Source organism: Fonticula alba (genome assembly GCF_000388065.1).
Source record: "Fonticula alba strain ATCC 38817 unplaced genomic scaffold supercont2.8, whole genome shotgun sequence".
Taxonomy (NCBI): domain Eukaryota; order Rotosphaerida; family Fonticulaceae; genus Fonticula; species Fonticula alba.
This window is the reverse complement of record NW_009242978.1, coordinates 1,151,960-1,168,058: the sequence shown is the minus strand read 5'-3', so window position 1 is coordinate 1,168,058 and position 16,099 is coordinate 1,151,960. Positions and strand designations below refer to the sequence as shown.

The 16,099-nt window shown below is 69.3% G+C and overlaps 5 protein-coding genes and 1 non-coding gene across 9 annotated transcripts in view; 2 read left to right on the top strand and 4 right to left on the bottom strand.

The window, feature by feature from the left end:
* H696_04913 (hypothetical protein) overlaps positions 1–2,661 on the bottom strand; it is a 7,265-nt gene extending 4,604 nt beyond the window's left edge. For 2 of the 4 annotated variants that reach the window (XM_009498777.1, XM_009498776.1), the window contains exons 1-7: positions 1,975–2,661; positions 1,630–1,865; positions 1,467–1,537; positions 1,050–1,364; positions 827–967; positions 382–701; positions 85–274 (exon numbers count right to left, since the gene is read on the bottom strand). In XM_009498777.1, the coding sequence (XP_009497052.1) occupies positions 85–274; positions 382–701; positions 827–967; positions 1,050–1,364; positions 1,467–1,537; positions 1,630–1,865; positions 1,975–2,590 (1,889 nt within the window). In that variant the 5' untranslated portion in view covers positions 2,591–2,661. Of the gene's footprint in view, positions 1–84; positions 275–381; positions 702–826; positions 968–1,049; positions 1,538–1,629; positions 1,866–1,974 lie in introns of those variants that run through there. The other 2 variants (XM_009498779.1, XM_009498778.1) reach the window with 1 other exon arrangement.
* Positions 2,662–3,641: 980 nt separating this feature from the next.
* On the bottom strand, positions 3,642–4,776 carry H696_04912 (hypothetical protein). Its single transcript, XM_009498775.1, has 2 exons — positions 4,630–4,776; positions 3,642–4,429 (listed from the first exon to the last, which is right to left on the bottom strand). Exons 1-2 carry the CDS (start codon positions 4,736–4,738, stop codon positions 3,759–3,761), a joined length of 780 nt encoding a protein of 259 aa, XP_009497050.1. The 5' UTR covers positions 4,739–4,776; the 3' UTR covers positions 3,642–3,758.
* A 1,672-nt stretch (positions 4,777–6,448) lies between these two features.
* Positions 6,449–9,711, top strand: H696_04911 (hypothetical protein). Its single transcript, XM_009498774.1, has 4 exons — positions 6,449–6,483; positions 6,594–6,849; positions 7,010–9,068; positions 9,226–9,711. Exons 2-4 carry the CDS (start codon positions 6,711–6,713, stop codon positions 9,230–9,232), a joined length of 2,205 nt encoding a protein of 734 aa, XP_009497049.1. The 5' UTR covers positions 6,449–6,483; positions 6,594–6,710; the 3' UTR covers positions 9,233–9,711.
* Positions 9,712–9,745: 34 nt separating this feature from the next.
* Positions 9,746–10,955, bottom strand: H696_04910 (hypothetical protein). Its single transcript, XM_009498773.1, has 3 exons — positions 10,695–10,955; positions 10,365–10,563; positions 9,746–10,277 (listed from the first exon to the last, which is right to left on the bottom strand). The coding sequence occupies exons 1-3, from the start codon at positions 10,834–10,836 to the stop codon at positions 10,007–10,009; spliced, it is 612 nt and encodes a 203-aa protein (XP_009497048.1). The 5' UTR covers positions 10,837–10,955; the 3' UTR covers positions 9,746–10,006.
* Positions 10,956–11,315: 360 nt separating this feature from the next.
* Positions 11,316–11,394, bottom strand: H696_04909. Its single transcript has one exon. It is a non-coding gene; the product is annotated as a tRNA-Leu (tRNA).
* Positions 11,395–13,847: 2,453 nt separating this feature from the next.
* On the top strand, positions 13,848–15,332 carry H696_04908 (hypothetical protein; the record flags this gene model as incomplete). The annotated part of the gene is made up of 1 exon (XM_009498772.1): positions 13,848–15,332. One exon carries the CDS (start codon positions 13,848–13,850, stop codon positions 15,330–15,332), a length of 1,485 nt encoding a protein of 494 aa, XP_009497047.1.
* Positions 15,333–16,099: the final 767 nt, after the last annotated feature.

Sequence of the window (16,099 nt, the reverse complement as noted above, 5' to 3'; positions counted from 1 at the left end):
GGGGGGGGGGGGGGGGGGGGGAGGTCAGGAAGGGAGGCACGGCGAAAAGATCGAGAAAAAAATAGGGGCCACACCCACACGCACCTCTGAAGGGGAGAGAGGAGATCGGCCTCCCCGCCGGGGCAGGGGTCCCCGACAACCGGAGCCTTCTGGGCCACACGGCTGACCAGCTCGAAGAGAACCGGCCCAGCAGGCCGATCACCGAGCCAAGCTTCGTAGGCTCCGCGGAGGGGAATTGTGCAGAGCTCGGCGTAACCGGGCGACTTGACCCATGCTAGGGAGAAGGAGTAAGAGAGGGAGAGAGGGAGCGAAAAGAGAGGGAGAGAGGGAGAGCGGGGAGGGAGAGCCATCGCATCCAGGGACATCCAATGGGAAACGTACCGTCATTGTGCACCGGGCAGGCTGTGGCCGACCCACCGGAGGCCCAGCGGCTACAGCGCCCAAACAAAGGCTCAGACAAGGCACTATCCGATGGCGTGGCGGTCGCCGACGGGAGGACATCCCGGCTGAAGGATGCCGATCGGCTGAGAGATCCACACCCGTGTCCAGACTCGACGTCCGGTAAGTCCACAGGTGGCCACCGTGCGAAGGATCCCGACGTGGAAGCCGGCAAGGGGCCCGGGTCCGGGCTGGCCGGGCGGTCGCCAATCGGCGAGGCGCTGCGCGAGGCCGCAGCCGACGGCAGGTACTGATCCGACTCGCTGAATGGGGTTGGGAGGGGGGGGGGGGGGGGTCCCGGGCCATCCATGCAAAGGGCGGCAGGGGAGGACGAGGGCATTAGCTGAGCCAAAGCCCCGGCATTCGCGGTGAGGACACGGCAACGGACCAGAAGAGCCCCACTCCAAAGAGGGGCACGCCGTCGTCTGGCGAGAATGCCCCTTGGAGGTGGGCAAAGTCCATGCCCAGGAGAATCTCCTCGCACGTGGGCCTGATGGCATAATCCGAGGAGATGCACATTTCCAGGATGCTTTTCGAGAGGGGGGGAGGGGCGCCCGGTGTCAGAGAGGCCCCGAGAGGGCCGAGGCAGCGCCAGGTCCAGGAGGGCGTACTTTAACAAGGTGCGCCACCAAGTGGCCGCTGGCGTGGTGGCTTCGGCCACGGCAACTTGCGCGCCCAGCGCGTCCAGGGCCGAGCGCGGGTCGGCCAGGGACCCATCCGTACACTCGGCCAGGCCCAGGCAGCGTCCTGCGCACCAGAGCACAACAGCCGCCACATGCCAGATGTCGGATGCCCGGCGCACCAAGTTGGCCGGCCGCCACAGGGGCCCCGGGCAGCCGGGCACCAGGCAAACCGGCTGCCCGTGCATCGACGACGAGACACCAGACAGGTAGGGGGCATTCTCCGGAGGGGGGCAAAAGCCCGAACTGCGGCGGGCATGCGGTCGACAGCAAACAAGAGACCGGCGGGGATTAGAGGGCATGCAAAGGAAGGGCAAGCGTGCGTGCGGGCGAGCGAGGGGGAGGTACACAAGTTGAGAGTCAGCCACCAGGCCCCGGAGAATGGTGGTCAGAAGGCCGGATGACAAGACCGGGTTGCCCTGCGCATTGGGGTGTCAGTATCGCAAAAGCCGAAGACGAGGGAGCTGGCGCTCGACGACCTGTCAGACCTTCCCGGCATCGCGCAGCGCACCATCTGGTCAAGGAAGATGCTGCTCGGTGCAAGAGCACTCTCAAGCCCGGCGATGTCGGACTGGTGCAAGGCATCCACCACTCGCAGGAGCGACCCCAGCAGACGTTGCAGGAGATCGTGGCTCCGGGTCACCTGCACACTGGTTAGCTCCTCGGCCAGGAGGAAGGCGCCGCTCGAGGCCAGGGTCGCCAGCTGGCGCGTCGACGGGAGCTGCGACTCAACCAGGTAGAGAGAGTCTAAAAGAAGAGGGAGAGAGGGGGGGGGGGGGAGTCAGCCAAACCGAGCGAGAAGGCAGGCCACCTGTCCGGGTGACGAAAACCCACACACACACACACACACACACACCTCCAGTGCAGGCGACATCTACGTAGAGACTCTGCGGGGCGGAAGTGGAACAGGCAGCCCCCGAGCTGACCAGGTAGCCTGGCACCAGGGTCCCCGCCTCGAGGCCCAGACCGAGCGCTTGTGCTCGGCCAAATGCCTCACTCACCGGGACCGATCCGGGCGCCACGGTAAATGCGGACTCCGGCCGGCTCTCGAAGCGCCCCCCGGCCGGAGAACTAGTGCCTGAGGAGGTGCCCACAGAATTGGCCTGAGAATGGCCGGCGTTCGAGTCATCGGCCGCGAGCGACTCGACAAAAACATCGGCCAGTGGCGAGTCATCCGACAGCGGATCCACCCCGAGCAGGAGATCTCGGCCGAGTCCGGCGCCGCGGTCCCACGGCGCCGGGTCTGTGGCGGCCGCCACCGCCGCCATGCCGGTGCGCCCCCGTGCCGAGGCCTTCTTTCCATTGGACTCGGCACCACACAGCAGGCAGAGGGTCGCGCCGCGCTGGATGGCCCTGCCAGCCACAGCCGCTTGTGTTTGGAGAGCGGACTCCAGGGAGGTTGACAGGAAAATCTCCCGCACAAGGAGATCCCCGGCTGGGGAGAACGACGGGACGGCCTCACGCGAGGCCATGGTCGCAGGCTACAGCTAGAAAGAGACCAAAATGGATACAGGCGCAGAAGGAGAGGGAGAGGGAGAGGGAGAGAGCGGGGGGGGGGGGAGGGAGAAAGAGAGGGCGAGCTCGCTACTCGGGGAGAGGGGGAAGAGATGAAGCCGGAAGCAGCGGGGCTATGTGAGAGGGAACTGGGCCAGTGTACACAAGACCCCAGGCAGGGCTCCGGGGTCGGCCTTCAGACCGGGAGAAAAGTTGATCGGGCGCCCGTCCCTCAGTCAGCATGCCCGTCCCACACACACACACACACACACACACACCCACACGGACACACCCACACGGACACACATGTACGGACACACACGTACGGACACACACGTACGGACACGCCTTGCCTGGCCAGGCACTGCCAGATCTCCCCCCCCCCCCCCCCCCCCCCCCCCCCCCCCCCCCCCCCCCCTCCAACGCCTGCCAGGCCCCTGGTCTCGGCTGGCCGATCTGTCAAGCACAGCGTTGGGACCTGGGCCCCGGCAACCCGAGGATCCCCGGCCAGGCCTCGAAGCGGGTACGAAAAGCATGACGATTTTTGTGCCCGGCGACTCAGGGCCCCGGGCCTCACAAACTCCGGGCTGGTGCCTGCGCTCTCCGTGGCTCTCGCTCCTGTGGCTGCCCAGCCCGCCCGCCCGCCCGATGGCTGAGCCCCCCTCCCCCCCTTCGACTAGCCTCTCGATACACCATCCCCCCCCCCCTTCACTCCGTCACCGTGCCCATGGGCCTCCTATTCTGGTTGGGTATTGTCTCCTTCAAATGCTCTCTCTCCCCGCCCCCGGTGCTGACCTGCCACCACGGGCATCCGACCCGTGCACAAAAAGGTCCAAATATCAGATGGTCTATTTTCATCGGCGGACAGGCGCGCACGGACAGGAATATGCGCGTGCTCGCGAGGGAGAGGTCAAGAAAAAAAAAGAAGCAACCAGGCCGTCCCTTTGTACAGGTTCACACGCGCTGCCCACAGCCAGCAGCAAGGAACAGGGGGATCTGCCCCCTCTTGCAGAGGAAGAGAGAGGGAAAGGGAGGGGGGGGGGGGGGAGGCTGGGCAGGACGAGGCGGGAGCACCCCCCTGACAAATCCCCCCCCCCTGGCCATCCACCGCGCGGGCAGGGACCGAGGGACTACCACGCAGGGGGATTAGTCGCGAATGGCCAGAACCGGGTGGTCCCGGACGCAGGACGTCCGGTACACGGCCATGGCTACACTCTGGCGAAGGCGGTTCCACACGGCATTGGCCTCGGGACCGATGCCACCCACCGGCATGGCAGCCTGGATGATCCGGCCATCGGACAGGGTAAACCTCAGCAGCAGAGTCGGGTGCATGGCACGCGACAGGGTCCCGGTGGAGATGGCGATGTCTGTGCGCCACTTCAGTGACCGCAGCCGGGGCAGGTGCTCCGGCGGGCTGAGCGGGGCATGGCTGCCGGTGCCCGGAGTGGCCCCCTGCAAGCGCGGACCGACCGCGTGCAGGGTAGCCGCCGACTGGGCATGGGCACGCACCCGGGGCAGGGCCACCAGCACCGCCTCGGCAAATGGCCGACCAATGCGCACATCGCCACCGACACCCACACCGAGGATGGCCCCACTGGCGGGCTTGACCCCGGGCGGGTCGATGCACCACTCGGACAGGATGATGGCCGGCGGGACATTGTCCCCGAGGCGCCGGCTGGCCGCCAGTAGGATGGCCCGCGTGGCGGCAAACAGCCCGAGCAGCTGCTGCTGCGTGAGGGCCCCCTCGAAGGGGCTGGCGGCAAGCTGCGCCAGCAGCTGGGTCTTGGTGACGGACTCCGTGAGGTAGCTGGCCACGACTGCGGGGGCCGGCCGGTGGGCAGGGCGATGAGGCTTGGTGAGTGGAGGTGCGCACATGGACAACGGCCGGGAGGGGCAAAGCAAGACGGCGAGGGCAAAGGGAAAGAGGCAGAGAAAGTCCAAGAGAGGGGAGAGAGAGAGAGAGAGAGAGAGAGCGAAGAAAAAGGGAGCGAGAGCAGAAGGAATAAACCGAACGTACGGTCCACCAGCCACTTGGACTGGTCTGCCTGGAGCTTACGCAGCGCCGGGGCCGCCAAGACAATCTCGGTCGGCGGCCGGGGCCCGGGGAAGAGGACAGCCCGGTCCATGATGTGGTGCGAAGGGAGAGAGAGAGAGAGAGAAAGAGAGAAAGAGAAAGAGAGGGGGGCCGAGGGGAGGAGGCGAGGGAGGCAGGGCAAGGCCGGCGGATGTGCGCAGGTGTGGGGGGGGAGCAGGGGAGGAGGAGACGCTGCATGGCATGATCAGCGCGAAGGGGGGTACTCTGCGGGCTTTGGTGGCTGATGAAGCTTCCTCCCGGCATCTGCAAGATCCACCCGGACCCGGGCCTCGCCTCCGGTGGGCGAGGAGGGGGGAGAGACACGCCCCCCCCCCCGCTACGCACCGCTCCCCCCTCCGCCCGCGTATCTCCCTCGTCTGCCAACAGACCAGTGAGGGAGGCCGGGAGAGAGAGAGAGAGAGAGAGAGAGAGAGAGAGAGAGAGAGAGAGAGGGAGAGACGCCTCTGCGCGAGTCCCGGACTTGGGCGAAAACAATTGTTATGAGAAGGCCCCCGGCGTGATACCACCGCGAGTCACGACGGTCATGTGTGCGGATCTGGACCGGCTGTCTGGGATGGGAGAGCGGCTGGCCGATCTTTGAAATTCCGTTCTTGAGTCAGTGCGGTGTGTCGGAACGAACAGGACCACCCTTGGGCCCGGGCGTCCTCTTCTACGCGCCCTTGCTCTGCCATATTTGTCCCTTTTTTTATGACTCAATGCTGGGACTTTTGGCGTGCGCGCGCGCGCGCGCGCGCGCGGAGGGAGGCGCCTCCCCGGGCCCTGGAGCTGCAGGCTGGGAAGAAGCAACCTCCGCCCGGTGGTGCCAAGGCCGACCGGGCAGAGGTCCCTCGGGATGCAAACAAGCCAGACCGCGGCGCGCGGGCCCCGCTCAACGGCCCTCATCTGGGTGGGGGGCGGTATGGCTGGCCCCCCCCCCCCCCCCCGCCGGCTGTTGTGTGAGTTTCTGTCATGCAAGGTTGGGGGAATGCGCGTGCGCCGAAAGTCTCCCGGTCCCCCCGGGCCGATGCGCGCTCTCGGGCAGGCCGTCTAGCGAGTACGCCAGCAAAAAACGGTCACACGCCCCCCGCCCCCCCGCCACCCCTCCCCCGGACATATGCCCATACACGGACTGTGCTGGTCGTGTCTGGAGATGTCCACCCCAGTTACGAGCGCAGTGGTCTGGTCTGGGCTCCACGCCCCTGGGGTGGGGGGGGGGGGGGCGGGGGGGGGGGGGGGGCGAGAACAGGGAGGCTGCTCTGGGCTGGGGGCCGAGCAGGTCCGTGTTCTTCGTGCTTGTCCTTCCCCTTGACCCAGGGCCAGGCCGGCCCTGGGCGGGGAGGTCCACGACGCGCTCCCGCCTGCTCGCTCGTGTGTGGGTGTCGCAACGGCGGCCGGTCGGTTGCCCGGAAAATCGGGCTCTCCCGCCGCCCGCCGCCCCGCCCGCCCCCGCCCCCCACTCCCCGGGGGATGAGCGGGCGCTAATGACACATATCCCTCACCGGACGAGGCCACGCACAGGCGGCGCGGGTGATGCAACGCCTCGCATGAGCTGGGTCTGCGCCCTCGCACCGTGGGAGGCGAGGCCCCGGCGGTGGCCGGGCCCGGGCGCACCCGCCCGAGTGCGGGCGCATGCGCCGACGCGCCACCCACGGATAAGGGGCCGCGCAATGGGGGGCCGCGGATTCGAGCCTGGCCAACCTCTGTCCCCTTCTGCCTGCCCGCACCCTGCTCGCCCCGCACGCGCTCCGCACGCTCCCTCCCCCCCTTCCCCCCCCTCCCCCCCACTCCCCCAGAGAGGTATCTTCATGCGACTGCCTCCCGCGACGCTCCTTTCGCGATGATGCCGCCCCTGTTAGGGGGTGCGGCACCGGCCTCGCCGCCTGCTGACCCCCTTGCCCCCCTCCCAGCCGCTCCCCAGCCACTCTCCCGGTTCCCCTTCCCCCCTCAACACGCACGCGCGCGCGCCCCGGGCCACCCCCTCTTCCGCCAGAGAGAGAGAGAGACCCTCCGCCCCCCCTGGAACCATGAACGTCGGTGACACGGTTGTCCTGCTCGCCAGGCACCCTGAGTTCAAGGTGACCAACAACAATGATGGCTACCTGCTCTTCTACGGCGTCCTGGCCGAGATCGAGTACACCACGAGGACCCTCTGCCTGGCTGACGGTACGCATCGCTGGTTCTCCCTCCTCGCTCGCTCTCTCGCTCGCGCTCGCTCTCTCTCTCTCTCTCTCTCTCTCTTCTTGCCCCCTCGCTCTCCCTCAGGGCCCCATTAACTGATTGCCATCGCCTCGCCTCCCTTCCCGCCCCCCTCTCCCACGCCCAGTGAGCACCCTCTCCAACGACCTTTTCGAGCCGCTGAACCAGTTCTTCAACAACAAGACCCTGATGTCCGACATGTTCAGCCGCGATCTCTTCGCCCGGGTCCCTCCCCTGGACAAGAGCGTGGAGCGCCTCTACTTCCCGGACACCAACATCCGTGAGATCATCCCCGGCAGTGCCCTCGATGACTTTGCCCTGGCCTCGACCACGGCCTCCAGCGAGAAGGCTGCGGCCGATGCGGCGGCTGCCGCCGCTGCCGCCGCCGCCGCCGCCGCGGCTGCCCAGCAGCAACAGGCCGCGGCAGCTGCCGCCGCCGCCGCCGCCACCACCACCACCACCGAGCCGGCCCCGGCTGCGCGCGCCCCTCCCGCCTCCCGGCAGCAGTCCGGCCGGCAGGGCCCCAGCGGCCGGCAGGGCTCCGGAGTCCCGGCCGAAGCTCGCGCCGCCTCCAACGAGTCATCCAAGCCGATGACCTACGCCGCCAAGGCGGCCAGCTCCCGGGCGCCGGTGTCCAAGTACCCGCTGACCGGCGACGACCAGGACTTCCTCCTGGACCAGCAGTATGCGTATGCGGGCGACGCGCAGTCGGGCACCGACTCTTCGCGCCGGTCGCGTCGCCGCGATGGCGCCGGCGCCCCTGCCGCCGGGGCCACCGGCTCCGGCCCCACCGCCAACCAGCACTACTCGCGCCAGCATCCCTACTCGCAGCACTCGCAGACGGCCACCGGCGCCGCTCCGGCGGCCGGGTCCCCCGGCGCCCCCTCGCAGCGCCAGGCCCCCTATGGCTCCGGTCGTCAGCCGTCTGCCGCGAGCTCGGGCCTGCCACGCCAGCAGCAGCATGCTGAGCCGGCTGCTGCCGGCGGTGCCCCGGCCAAGGGCCCGGCCGTCTACAAGATGGCTGCCCCTGCCCCGAAGACGGCCGCCACGGGTGCCGCCCCTGCCAAGCCCGGCACCGGCCCGACCACCACCGGCACCGCCAAGGTGGATGCCGATTCGACTGCCGCCACCTCGGGCGCGGGCGTGCCCGCCGCCGACTCCGCGCCTGCCGCCGCCGCCGCCGCCGCCGCTGCCGCCGCCGCTGCTGCTGCTGCTGCTGCTGCCCAGCAGCATCCCGGCATGCCACATCACCCGATGATGCCCTACATGTATCAGACCCCTCCGGGGGCCCATGCCTCTGCCGGGCATCAGTACCACATGCCGGGCTTTGGCGGGGTGCCGATGCCCGGGTTGCCGCCGCAGATGGCGCCGATGTATGGCTTCGCGCCGCCGCATGCCGGCGGGCACCCGCACGCCGGGCATCCGCATCACCCGACGCCGCCGTCGGCCATGCCGCCGGCTGGCCCCGGGGCCGGTGCCGTGCGCCCTGCTCGGCCGAAGCTCTCGCAGCCGCTGGTCTCCTCCAGCCAGCTGGCTTCGGCTGCGGCCGGCGGGGCTCCGGTCATTGTCTCGCTGCCGCCCGGCCCGGCTGGCGGGCTGGCCGTTCGCCCGGCGCCCGCCACGGCTGGCACCGGCCCCGGCGCGGCTGCCGCCAAGCCGGCCGTCGGCGCGGCCGCTGCCACTGCCGCCAAGCCGGCCGCCGCCGAGGCCGAGGCCTCCTCAGAAGGCAAGAGCCCCGCCCTGGAGGGCACCCCCGCCTCCCGGCCGGCGGCCCAGCAGAAGCCCTCGGCGGCGGCGGCGGCGGCGGCGGCCCAGCCGCAGTCGGTCAAGGACATCGTGGCTTCATTGCCCGACGCGCCGGAGGTCCACGCGCCGCAGCTGTCCAAGTCCCACGGTACCTTCGACTTCGATGCGGCCTTCATCAGCCCGGAGATGGCGGCCCGCTCGCAGGGGCCCGCCCGCACGGCGGCTGCCTACGACCACAGCAAGTCCTTCTTCGACACCCTCAGCACGTCGGTCAGCATCGGGCCGATCAGTGCCACCGGGGTTGGCTCGGCTGGCAGTGGCGCCTCGGTCACTGGTGGCAATCGCCGCCCGGCGGTCACCACCGGCGGTGCTCCCAGCGGGGCGCGCTCCGGCGGCGGCTCGGGCGCCCCGCGTTCCGGTGCCTCATCCTATGGTCGCCGGTGCGCAGATCAGCTTGCCCTCCGCACCTCGCCCCCCCGCTGATTTGCCTTCTTTCGGCCCCCTTTCCTCGCCCTTCACCCCGGCCCCGACAGCACTCTGACATGCCCGCAATCCCGTCCTATACGTGTGTTCCCCCCCCCCCCTCCCCTCCCCCAGCAACTAAATGGCCGGCGCCCTGCGCTTCCATCTGTCACGCACATGCGCGTGTCTGCTCGTGCGGCGCCCAGCTTCCCTCCCCTGGCCCAGCAGGGGGTCCACCATCAATCAAAGCATGAGCCACCATCCTCCCCGAGTGTCTCTCCCCATCCCCCATGCTTGACAGTGCATCCCCCTGAGGGAGGGGGGAGGGGCGGGCGGGCTACGCATGCTCTACCCGCCATGCGCATGGTGTTGCTGCTTCCTCGCGCCCCGCCCCTCCTCTCTGCCTCCCACCCCTGTTCCCTCTGCCTCCTCATCTCCACCCATCCATCGCACATCCCCCCATTACCAAGAGAAATAATAATACACAGGGCGCGCTCCGGTCGGGGGTGTCTCGGTGGTGACAATGACACACGCATGTACCCCCGTGCGCGTGTTGTATGCCATTGCCATCGGGCTATCCCCCCCCCCCCCCCCGTCCGGAGGACGCACACGCGGGCAACATCACCCCCCAGCAGCCGAGTGGAAGGAGAGGGGAGCACGAAGCAGACGCCGCATGTCCAGAGGGTCTGATCAAGGGCGGGCATTGTATTTCCGTGTGCGTGTGAATCATCGCACACGCGTGTGAACAGCGCCACAGAGGTGCCCTCGGCAGCCGGCCGTCATCCCGTCGTCCCTCCCTCGGGGTCCATCGCCCGAATAAAGCCTCAAAGGGCACGCCAGGCAAGAGGCTGAAAAAGACCGGACAAGGAGAAGCACAGAAAGGGGAGGGGGGCCTCTCGGATGGGCGGTGCCCCCTTTACTTGTAGGTGGTCGGCGCGCCGCCGGACAGCAGACCGGCCAGGGTGTTCTCGGCACTCATGGACCGGGGGGTGAGGGTGCCAAGGGCGCGCTGGGCCAGCGGCCGGATCACCATGGCCGACATGGCGTAAATGAGCTGGGCACCGGCCGCATAGTCGACCTTCTCGCCGAGGCTCTCCTTCACCGCGTCCGAGAGCATCCGATGGCCGAGGGCACGCATGGGACCGGGCGCGGCGAAGGGCAGCTCGGCGACAACCGTGTCATTGAACCTGAGGTGCGGCAGGGGGGGGGGGGGGTCAGACGGTGCGCTGGCAGGCGGGCAGGGCTGTGTGCGGGGGAGGCGCATGTGGACATACATGAAGGACAGCACGCGATAGGTGAGGAAGAGGGTGACAATCGAAATGAGGAAGCCCGGCAGGCGGGCCTTGGCCTGCTTGGCCTGGGCATCGGAGCGGGACTTCTCCGCACGCTCGAGGCGCTCGCGCGACCGGCGCAGCGTGGTGGCAGCGGCCCCGGCGGCCTCCTGCTGGGCGATGTGTGCCGTCTCGCGGGCCACTACGTGCAAAGGGGGTTAGCATGCGAGGTGCGCCCGAGAGAGAGAGAGAGAGAGAGAGAGAGAGGGAAGGGCACGGAGAGCGGGAGGCTGGGAAAAAAAGACGGCAGCAAGGCCAGGCACAAGAGCGCACCATCCGCACGCGCCGCGGTCAGCAGGGCGGTGGCCTCCTTGTACGAGGCGCGCCGGTTGATGAAGGCAGAGGACAGGCTCTCCGAGAGGAAGGCGCCGACGGTGGCCACGCCGACCACCAGCAGAATGTTCAGGGCAGACATGGGGGGCGAGAAAAGGGGCGAGGTGGTGTGGAGCAAGGATGCTTCGCCCTTGGGGAGAGGGGAAGAGAGGGCGAGACAGCGGGGATGGAGAGGCGGGGTCTACGGCGGGGAAGCTGGCGCCGGCGTTCCCTCCCCCCGCCCGCGCGCACATCGGTGGCCCTTCTCTCTCTCGCGCCGCCGCGCGCCTTCCCCGCCTTCCGCCTTCCCTTCCCCGCGCTGAGGGGCAGGCAGGCAGGCAGGCGGCACGGGGAGGCCCCCCGCAGAGCGGGCGGGAGGGGGGGCCGGCGGCCTGGAGACCGCAGACCGCGCCCGGCCAGCCGTGGCGTCCCGGGCTCCCCCATCAGTTGGGGGTGATGCGGGATGGGGGCGCCGTTCGTTGGGATCTCGCGCCCTCTTGGGTGTCCCAGCTGCCGTCGCACGTGCCCCGTTCTGGAGGGATCTGCAGCGGCAAGACCCGCGGTCAACAAAAAGGGCAACGCTGGCTGGAGTGGGGTTCGAACCCACGCGGTTTCCCACCAGTGCCTAAAACTGGCGCCTTAACCACTCGGCCATCCAACCGCAGACTGCCTGCTGAGCCCCGACCGGGTCCTAATAAATGTGGGGTCGAGGGGGATTGCCGCCGCCCGGGGCGGTCCTCTTTTTCTGGGCCGTTGGGGCGGCGAGCCGCGGGGGCTTTGGGGCTCGCCGCATTCGCGCGCGCGCGCGCGCATGGAAAGGTGTCCCACCTTCCTCTCACATCATGGGCCGGATCGGGCCCGGGCCGGGGGGGAGGGGGGCAAGATCGGTGTTCGCCGGCCCCGGCAGGATGGCGGAAAAGGCCCTTGTCCGCCTCATTCCCGGGTGCTGGATTCCGACTGGCCCCAGCCGGCGCGGCCGGACATGGGGGGGCGGATGATGTGTGCACGCCCCCGCCCGCTTGCTGGGGAAAGGTGCGGCGTGCGGCCGGAAGGCCCGGGAACGGCCAGTCGCCTGGGACCGGTGTTTATGTGTGTGTGTGTGTGTGTGTGTGTGTGTGTGTGTGTGTGTGTGTGTGTGTGTGTGTGTGTGTTCGTCTGCATGTCTGCGCGTGGAACTGGCTTTGGCCCTTGCATGGGGCTCGCCATCCCCCCCTGCGCCCCCCCCCCCCCCTGGCCAAGACTTGTTTTTCGTGAAGTCGCCCAAAGGGCGCCTGTTGTTTCCGGAGCCCGGGGCCGTGCGTTGGGCCGCGCGGCCCCCCCCCTCTTGAGGCGTCATCCCGCGACGCGCCTACGCCTCCTTGCCCCACGCCCCGCGTCCCGTGGCTGGACCGCGATCTCGGCTCCGGGGGGGGGGGGGGGGGGGCTGGGCCTCTGGCCCGCTCGAGATTGAGGGCAGACCCCCACCCGGGACGCGTCCCCCCGCGCCCTCCCCGCCAGGCAGATGGGTCTGCCAGATCAACTGATTTTTGACAGGTCTGCCCCTTGGAGAGGCTGGCGAGGGCCGGGGCGAGATCGACGGCAAGGGCCACTTCTGTGGCAGCACCTCTCGCGCCCCTCGGCCGTCCGGGAGCCTGGCATATGTGGCCCGGCTCCCACTGGCCAGTCCTCCCTGCTCGGCTGCCGCCGACACCACCGCGCCAGCACGCCGCCCCCTGAGGCGAAGCCCGCCCGGGCACTCGGCCGCCGGAGCGCCAGCCGCGTGTGTGTGTGCGTGTGTGTGTGTGGAATGTGCACCACGGCCTGCGTCGGCGAGGGGCCGCCCAGGGAGGCCAGACATGCCGGGTGAAGGCCACCACGCAAGCGAGGGCAGAGAGGCCGGGCGGGGGGCAAATGGACCGGTGAGCCCGCGTGAAAGCCGTGCCCATTCCGGCCCCTGGCTGGCGCCGCATAGCTAGCCGCAATTAGATGGAAAGGTGACGCGCGTGTCCTCGGATGTTGGCTCGAGCCCTCGTGCCTCCAACTTCTTCTTCTGCGTGTTCTTTTTTCGGTCTCTCCTCCTCGGCCGGTGACCCTGTCCAGGGGGGGGGGGGCGAGCGGGCGGGAACCGAGCCACCGGGTAAACACCTGCGCCCGGTGGGCACACAGGCTCCCGGCGGAATGTGAAACTTGCGATCTGCCACACTCGCCGGCACAACACCCGGGGCCTCGCCACACAGAGGGCCGGGCGGCAAGGGGCAGCGAGGGGGGGAGAGAGGGAGAGAGAGAGAGAGAGACTGCATGGTGTCGGGGCCGCCACCCCGGCCCTTGCGGCGAGCAGTGCCAGGCACCGAGCCACCCCGGCCGCGCCTGCGTCCTTGTCTCCGAGCCTCGATTGGCGGGGCAACTTCGAGCGTCCTCCGGCTGGAGGGGCGAGGCCCGGGAATCGGCCGGCGGCAGGGCGCGCTGGCGGCGGCCCTTTGTGGGGAGGAGGGCGTCGTGGTGAGCGGCGGATCGTGCGAGTCGCCCAGGATGGCCCAGCCGCGCGGCCACCTGCCCCCAGTGGCCCGGGCAGCCGGGCTGACACGTCTCGCGGCGGGGGGATCGTCGCCTGGAGTGTCACGGCCGCAGGAATCCGGCACCGGCCTGCCAGCTCCGGGCCACCACCCAATCCGGCATCGAGGCATGCACGTCCGCTGTGAAAATGAGCCTGGGCACTGACTCAGCCTCGGAGGGCCGCCACACCTCCATTCACATCTCCCCCCCCCCCCCCCCCCCCTGCCCCTCCTCGAAGCCGTTTTCCCCCCATCCATTCCCTCGTCCTCTCCCCGGCTGCTGGCTCGTGCTTGTGCGTGTCTCTTTTGGTGTCTCTTTTTCTGCGTCGTGCGCCATCCCGAATTTCGCACCCACCAGGCCATCGCCTGTCTTCTGCCCCAGAGCCCATCCCCTCTCGCGCCCCCACCTGTCTGCACTCGCACACACTCGCACACACCCACACATTCACTCACACATTCACTCACACATTCACTTGCACATTCACTCGCACATTCACTCACACATTCACTCACACATTCACTCACACATTCACACACACATTCACACACACGACACAAACAGCGCACACGCAGCACTCCCAACATGGACGTCCTCGACGCCCTCGACACGGGCTGGACCTGGCTCGGCGACCTGCCCAGGTATGCGGCCCGCGAGCCGGGCACCCTGGCAGCCATCAAGGCCGCCACGCAGGCCGGCTGGCATCCCTCCGCGGCGCCACTCATCTCAGTGGTCAATGGGGCCTACTCCTACTCGCTGGAGTATGGCCTGGTGTTGGGCCTGGCCCGGCAAGTGGTGGTCCTGTCGATCGGCTTCCACCTGGCGGTGTGCCTGGCCTGGCGCCTGTGGGCCGGCGTCGGCCAGCGGCCGCTGGCCGCCCCGGCCTCGCGAATGGCCGCCCCGGCCGGGGCCAAGCCGGACATCCTGTCGAATGAGGCGCGGGCCGCCCGCCGGGCCTTCCTGGACAACGCCTGGAAGGAGGCCCAATGCATGATGTCCACCGTGCATGCGGTGGTCGTGCTGGCGCTGCTGGCTGTGTGGTTCACCGGCGCCGGGCGGACCAGCGGCTTCCTGCGGGATCTGATGACTGTGGCGCCCTCCGGGCGCCAGGTGGAGCGCATGCTGATGGTGGCCCCGCTGGCGGCCTTCGGCACCGAGGGCGACCCCGGGGTCCGGTCCATCCGCTGGCTGGATAGCCTGGCCTCGGTGGCCGGGGCCGACCCCGGTGTGGCCGACCGCTTCATGATCCTGCTGGCCATGTTCTCGGTGGGCTACTTCCTGGCAGACAGCCTGCTCATGCTGGCCGTGCCGGTTCTCTATGCACCGGCGCAAATGGTCCACCACTTGCTGATCGCGCCGACCTTCTCCTTCTGCGCCCTCACCGGCGTGGCCATTCCCTTTCCCTTTCTCTTCCTGGTGGAGGAGCTGTCGACGCCCTTCCTGAACATGCGCTTCCTCCTGCGCAACTATGCCCCCGGGGCGGCCGCCAGCCGGGCCAAGAGCCTGCCGCCGGGCCGGCCGGCTGGTGATTCGGCCGCACAGCCGGCTGCCGGCGTGACGTCCGATGCCGCCGGGCCGGCAGCCGCCGGCCGGGCCCGTCGCCGCGGGGCCCCGGACCCCACGCGCCCCCGGGACACCGGCCCCGGCCCCGGCCCCGGCCCCGGCCCCGGCAAGACCGATCCCACGCAGCCGGACGACCTGGACCTCTCGGATGCCCCCTGGCAGACACACGCCTACGGCCTGGTCGAGTGGGTCTTCGCCGGGACCTTCCTCTTTGCCCGCATGGGCATCGGCTCGGTGTTCTTCTATCGACTCTGCCGGCTGGCCTTCGGCCATGGGCTGATGCTGTGGCCGGACGACCGGCGATACTGGGCATGGGGGCTGCTGGCCATGTGCGCCCTGACCCGGGTGTTGAATGTCTTCTGGACGGTGAAGATCCTGCAACTGGTCAGCCGCCGGGTGGCCGGCATCCGCCGGCGGTGGCGTCACCGTCAACAGCGGCGCCTCACCAAGCAGCCCGCCGCCGCCGCCGCCGCCGCCGCCGCCGCCGCCGCCGCCGCCGGGTCCTAGCCAAGTGCCCAGGGGGCCGCTCTCGGCCTCGGTGCCTGCGAGAGACGACCCGGGCATCAAGGGGAAGAGCGCAGGTGCCGGCACCTGCCCGCCCCCCGGCTGTGGGATCATATGCGCCCTGCCCCCCGCCCCCCCCCCCCCTCAGTATGCCTTGGGCATGTACCTTTTCGCATCTGCACGCCCAGACATGGGGGCATCCGCACGGGCCAGAAAAAAAGAGGCCCCAAGACTCGTGTAACCATTGATAAAGATCTTCCTCTCATTCGAGCAGTGCCACAGGGGCGAGGGGGGGGGGGGAGACGCTCGGTGTGCGGGGCAGTTGTTAGCCGCCGGCGGGAGCGAGAGGAGGGCCGGATTGTGGGGAATGGCGCGGGGTGTGTGCATTCATCATGTGCCCCATGTGAGTGGGCTGACCGAGTGAAAGAACATGCGCACATGCACGTGCCCATTCCGGTGTTTGTTGTTATCTCCGTCCCCGGCCCCGGGGGGGGGGGGGGGCAGGCCGGGCCTGGCGGCCGGCGCCGCCCGGCTGCGGCCCACCCCCGAAGCCCATTAGACCCGCGCGCATAGTGGGCATGTTTGCGTTATGGCCGTCGGCCGGGCCCGGGGAAAGCACGGGCATTTGTGTCGGCCACCGCCGCGGCGGAGGGCCGGCTGGAACGGCCCCCGACGAGGGGAGGGGGGCTGCGAGGAGGCGCAATGGCCCGGCCGGCCGGGACGCAACCTCCCAAAAAGAAGTCAGACAGCCGTGAGGTGCGGCGGGGGGG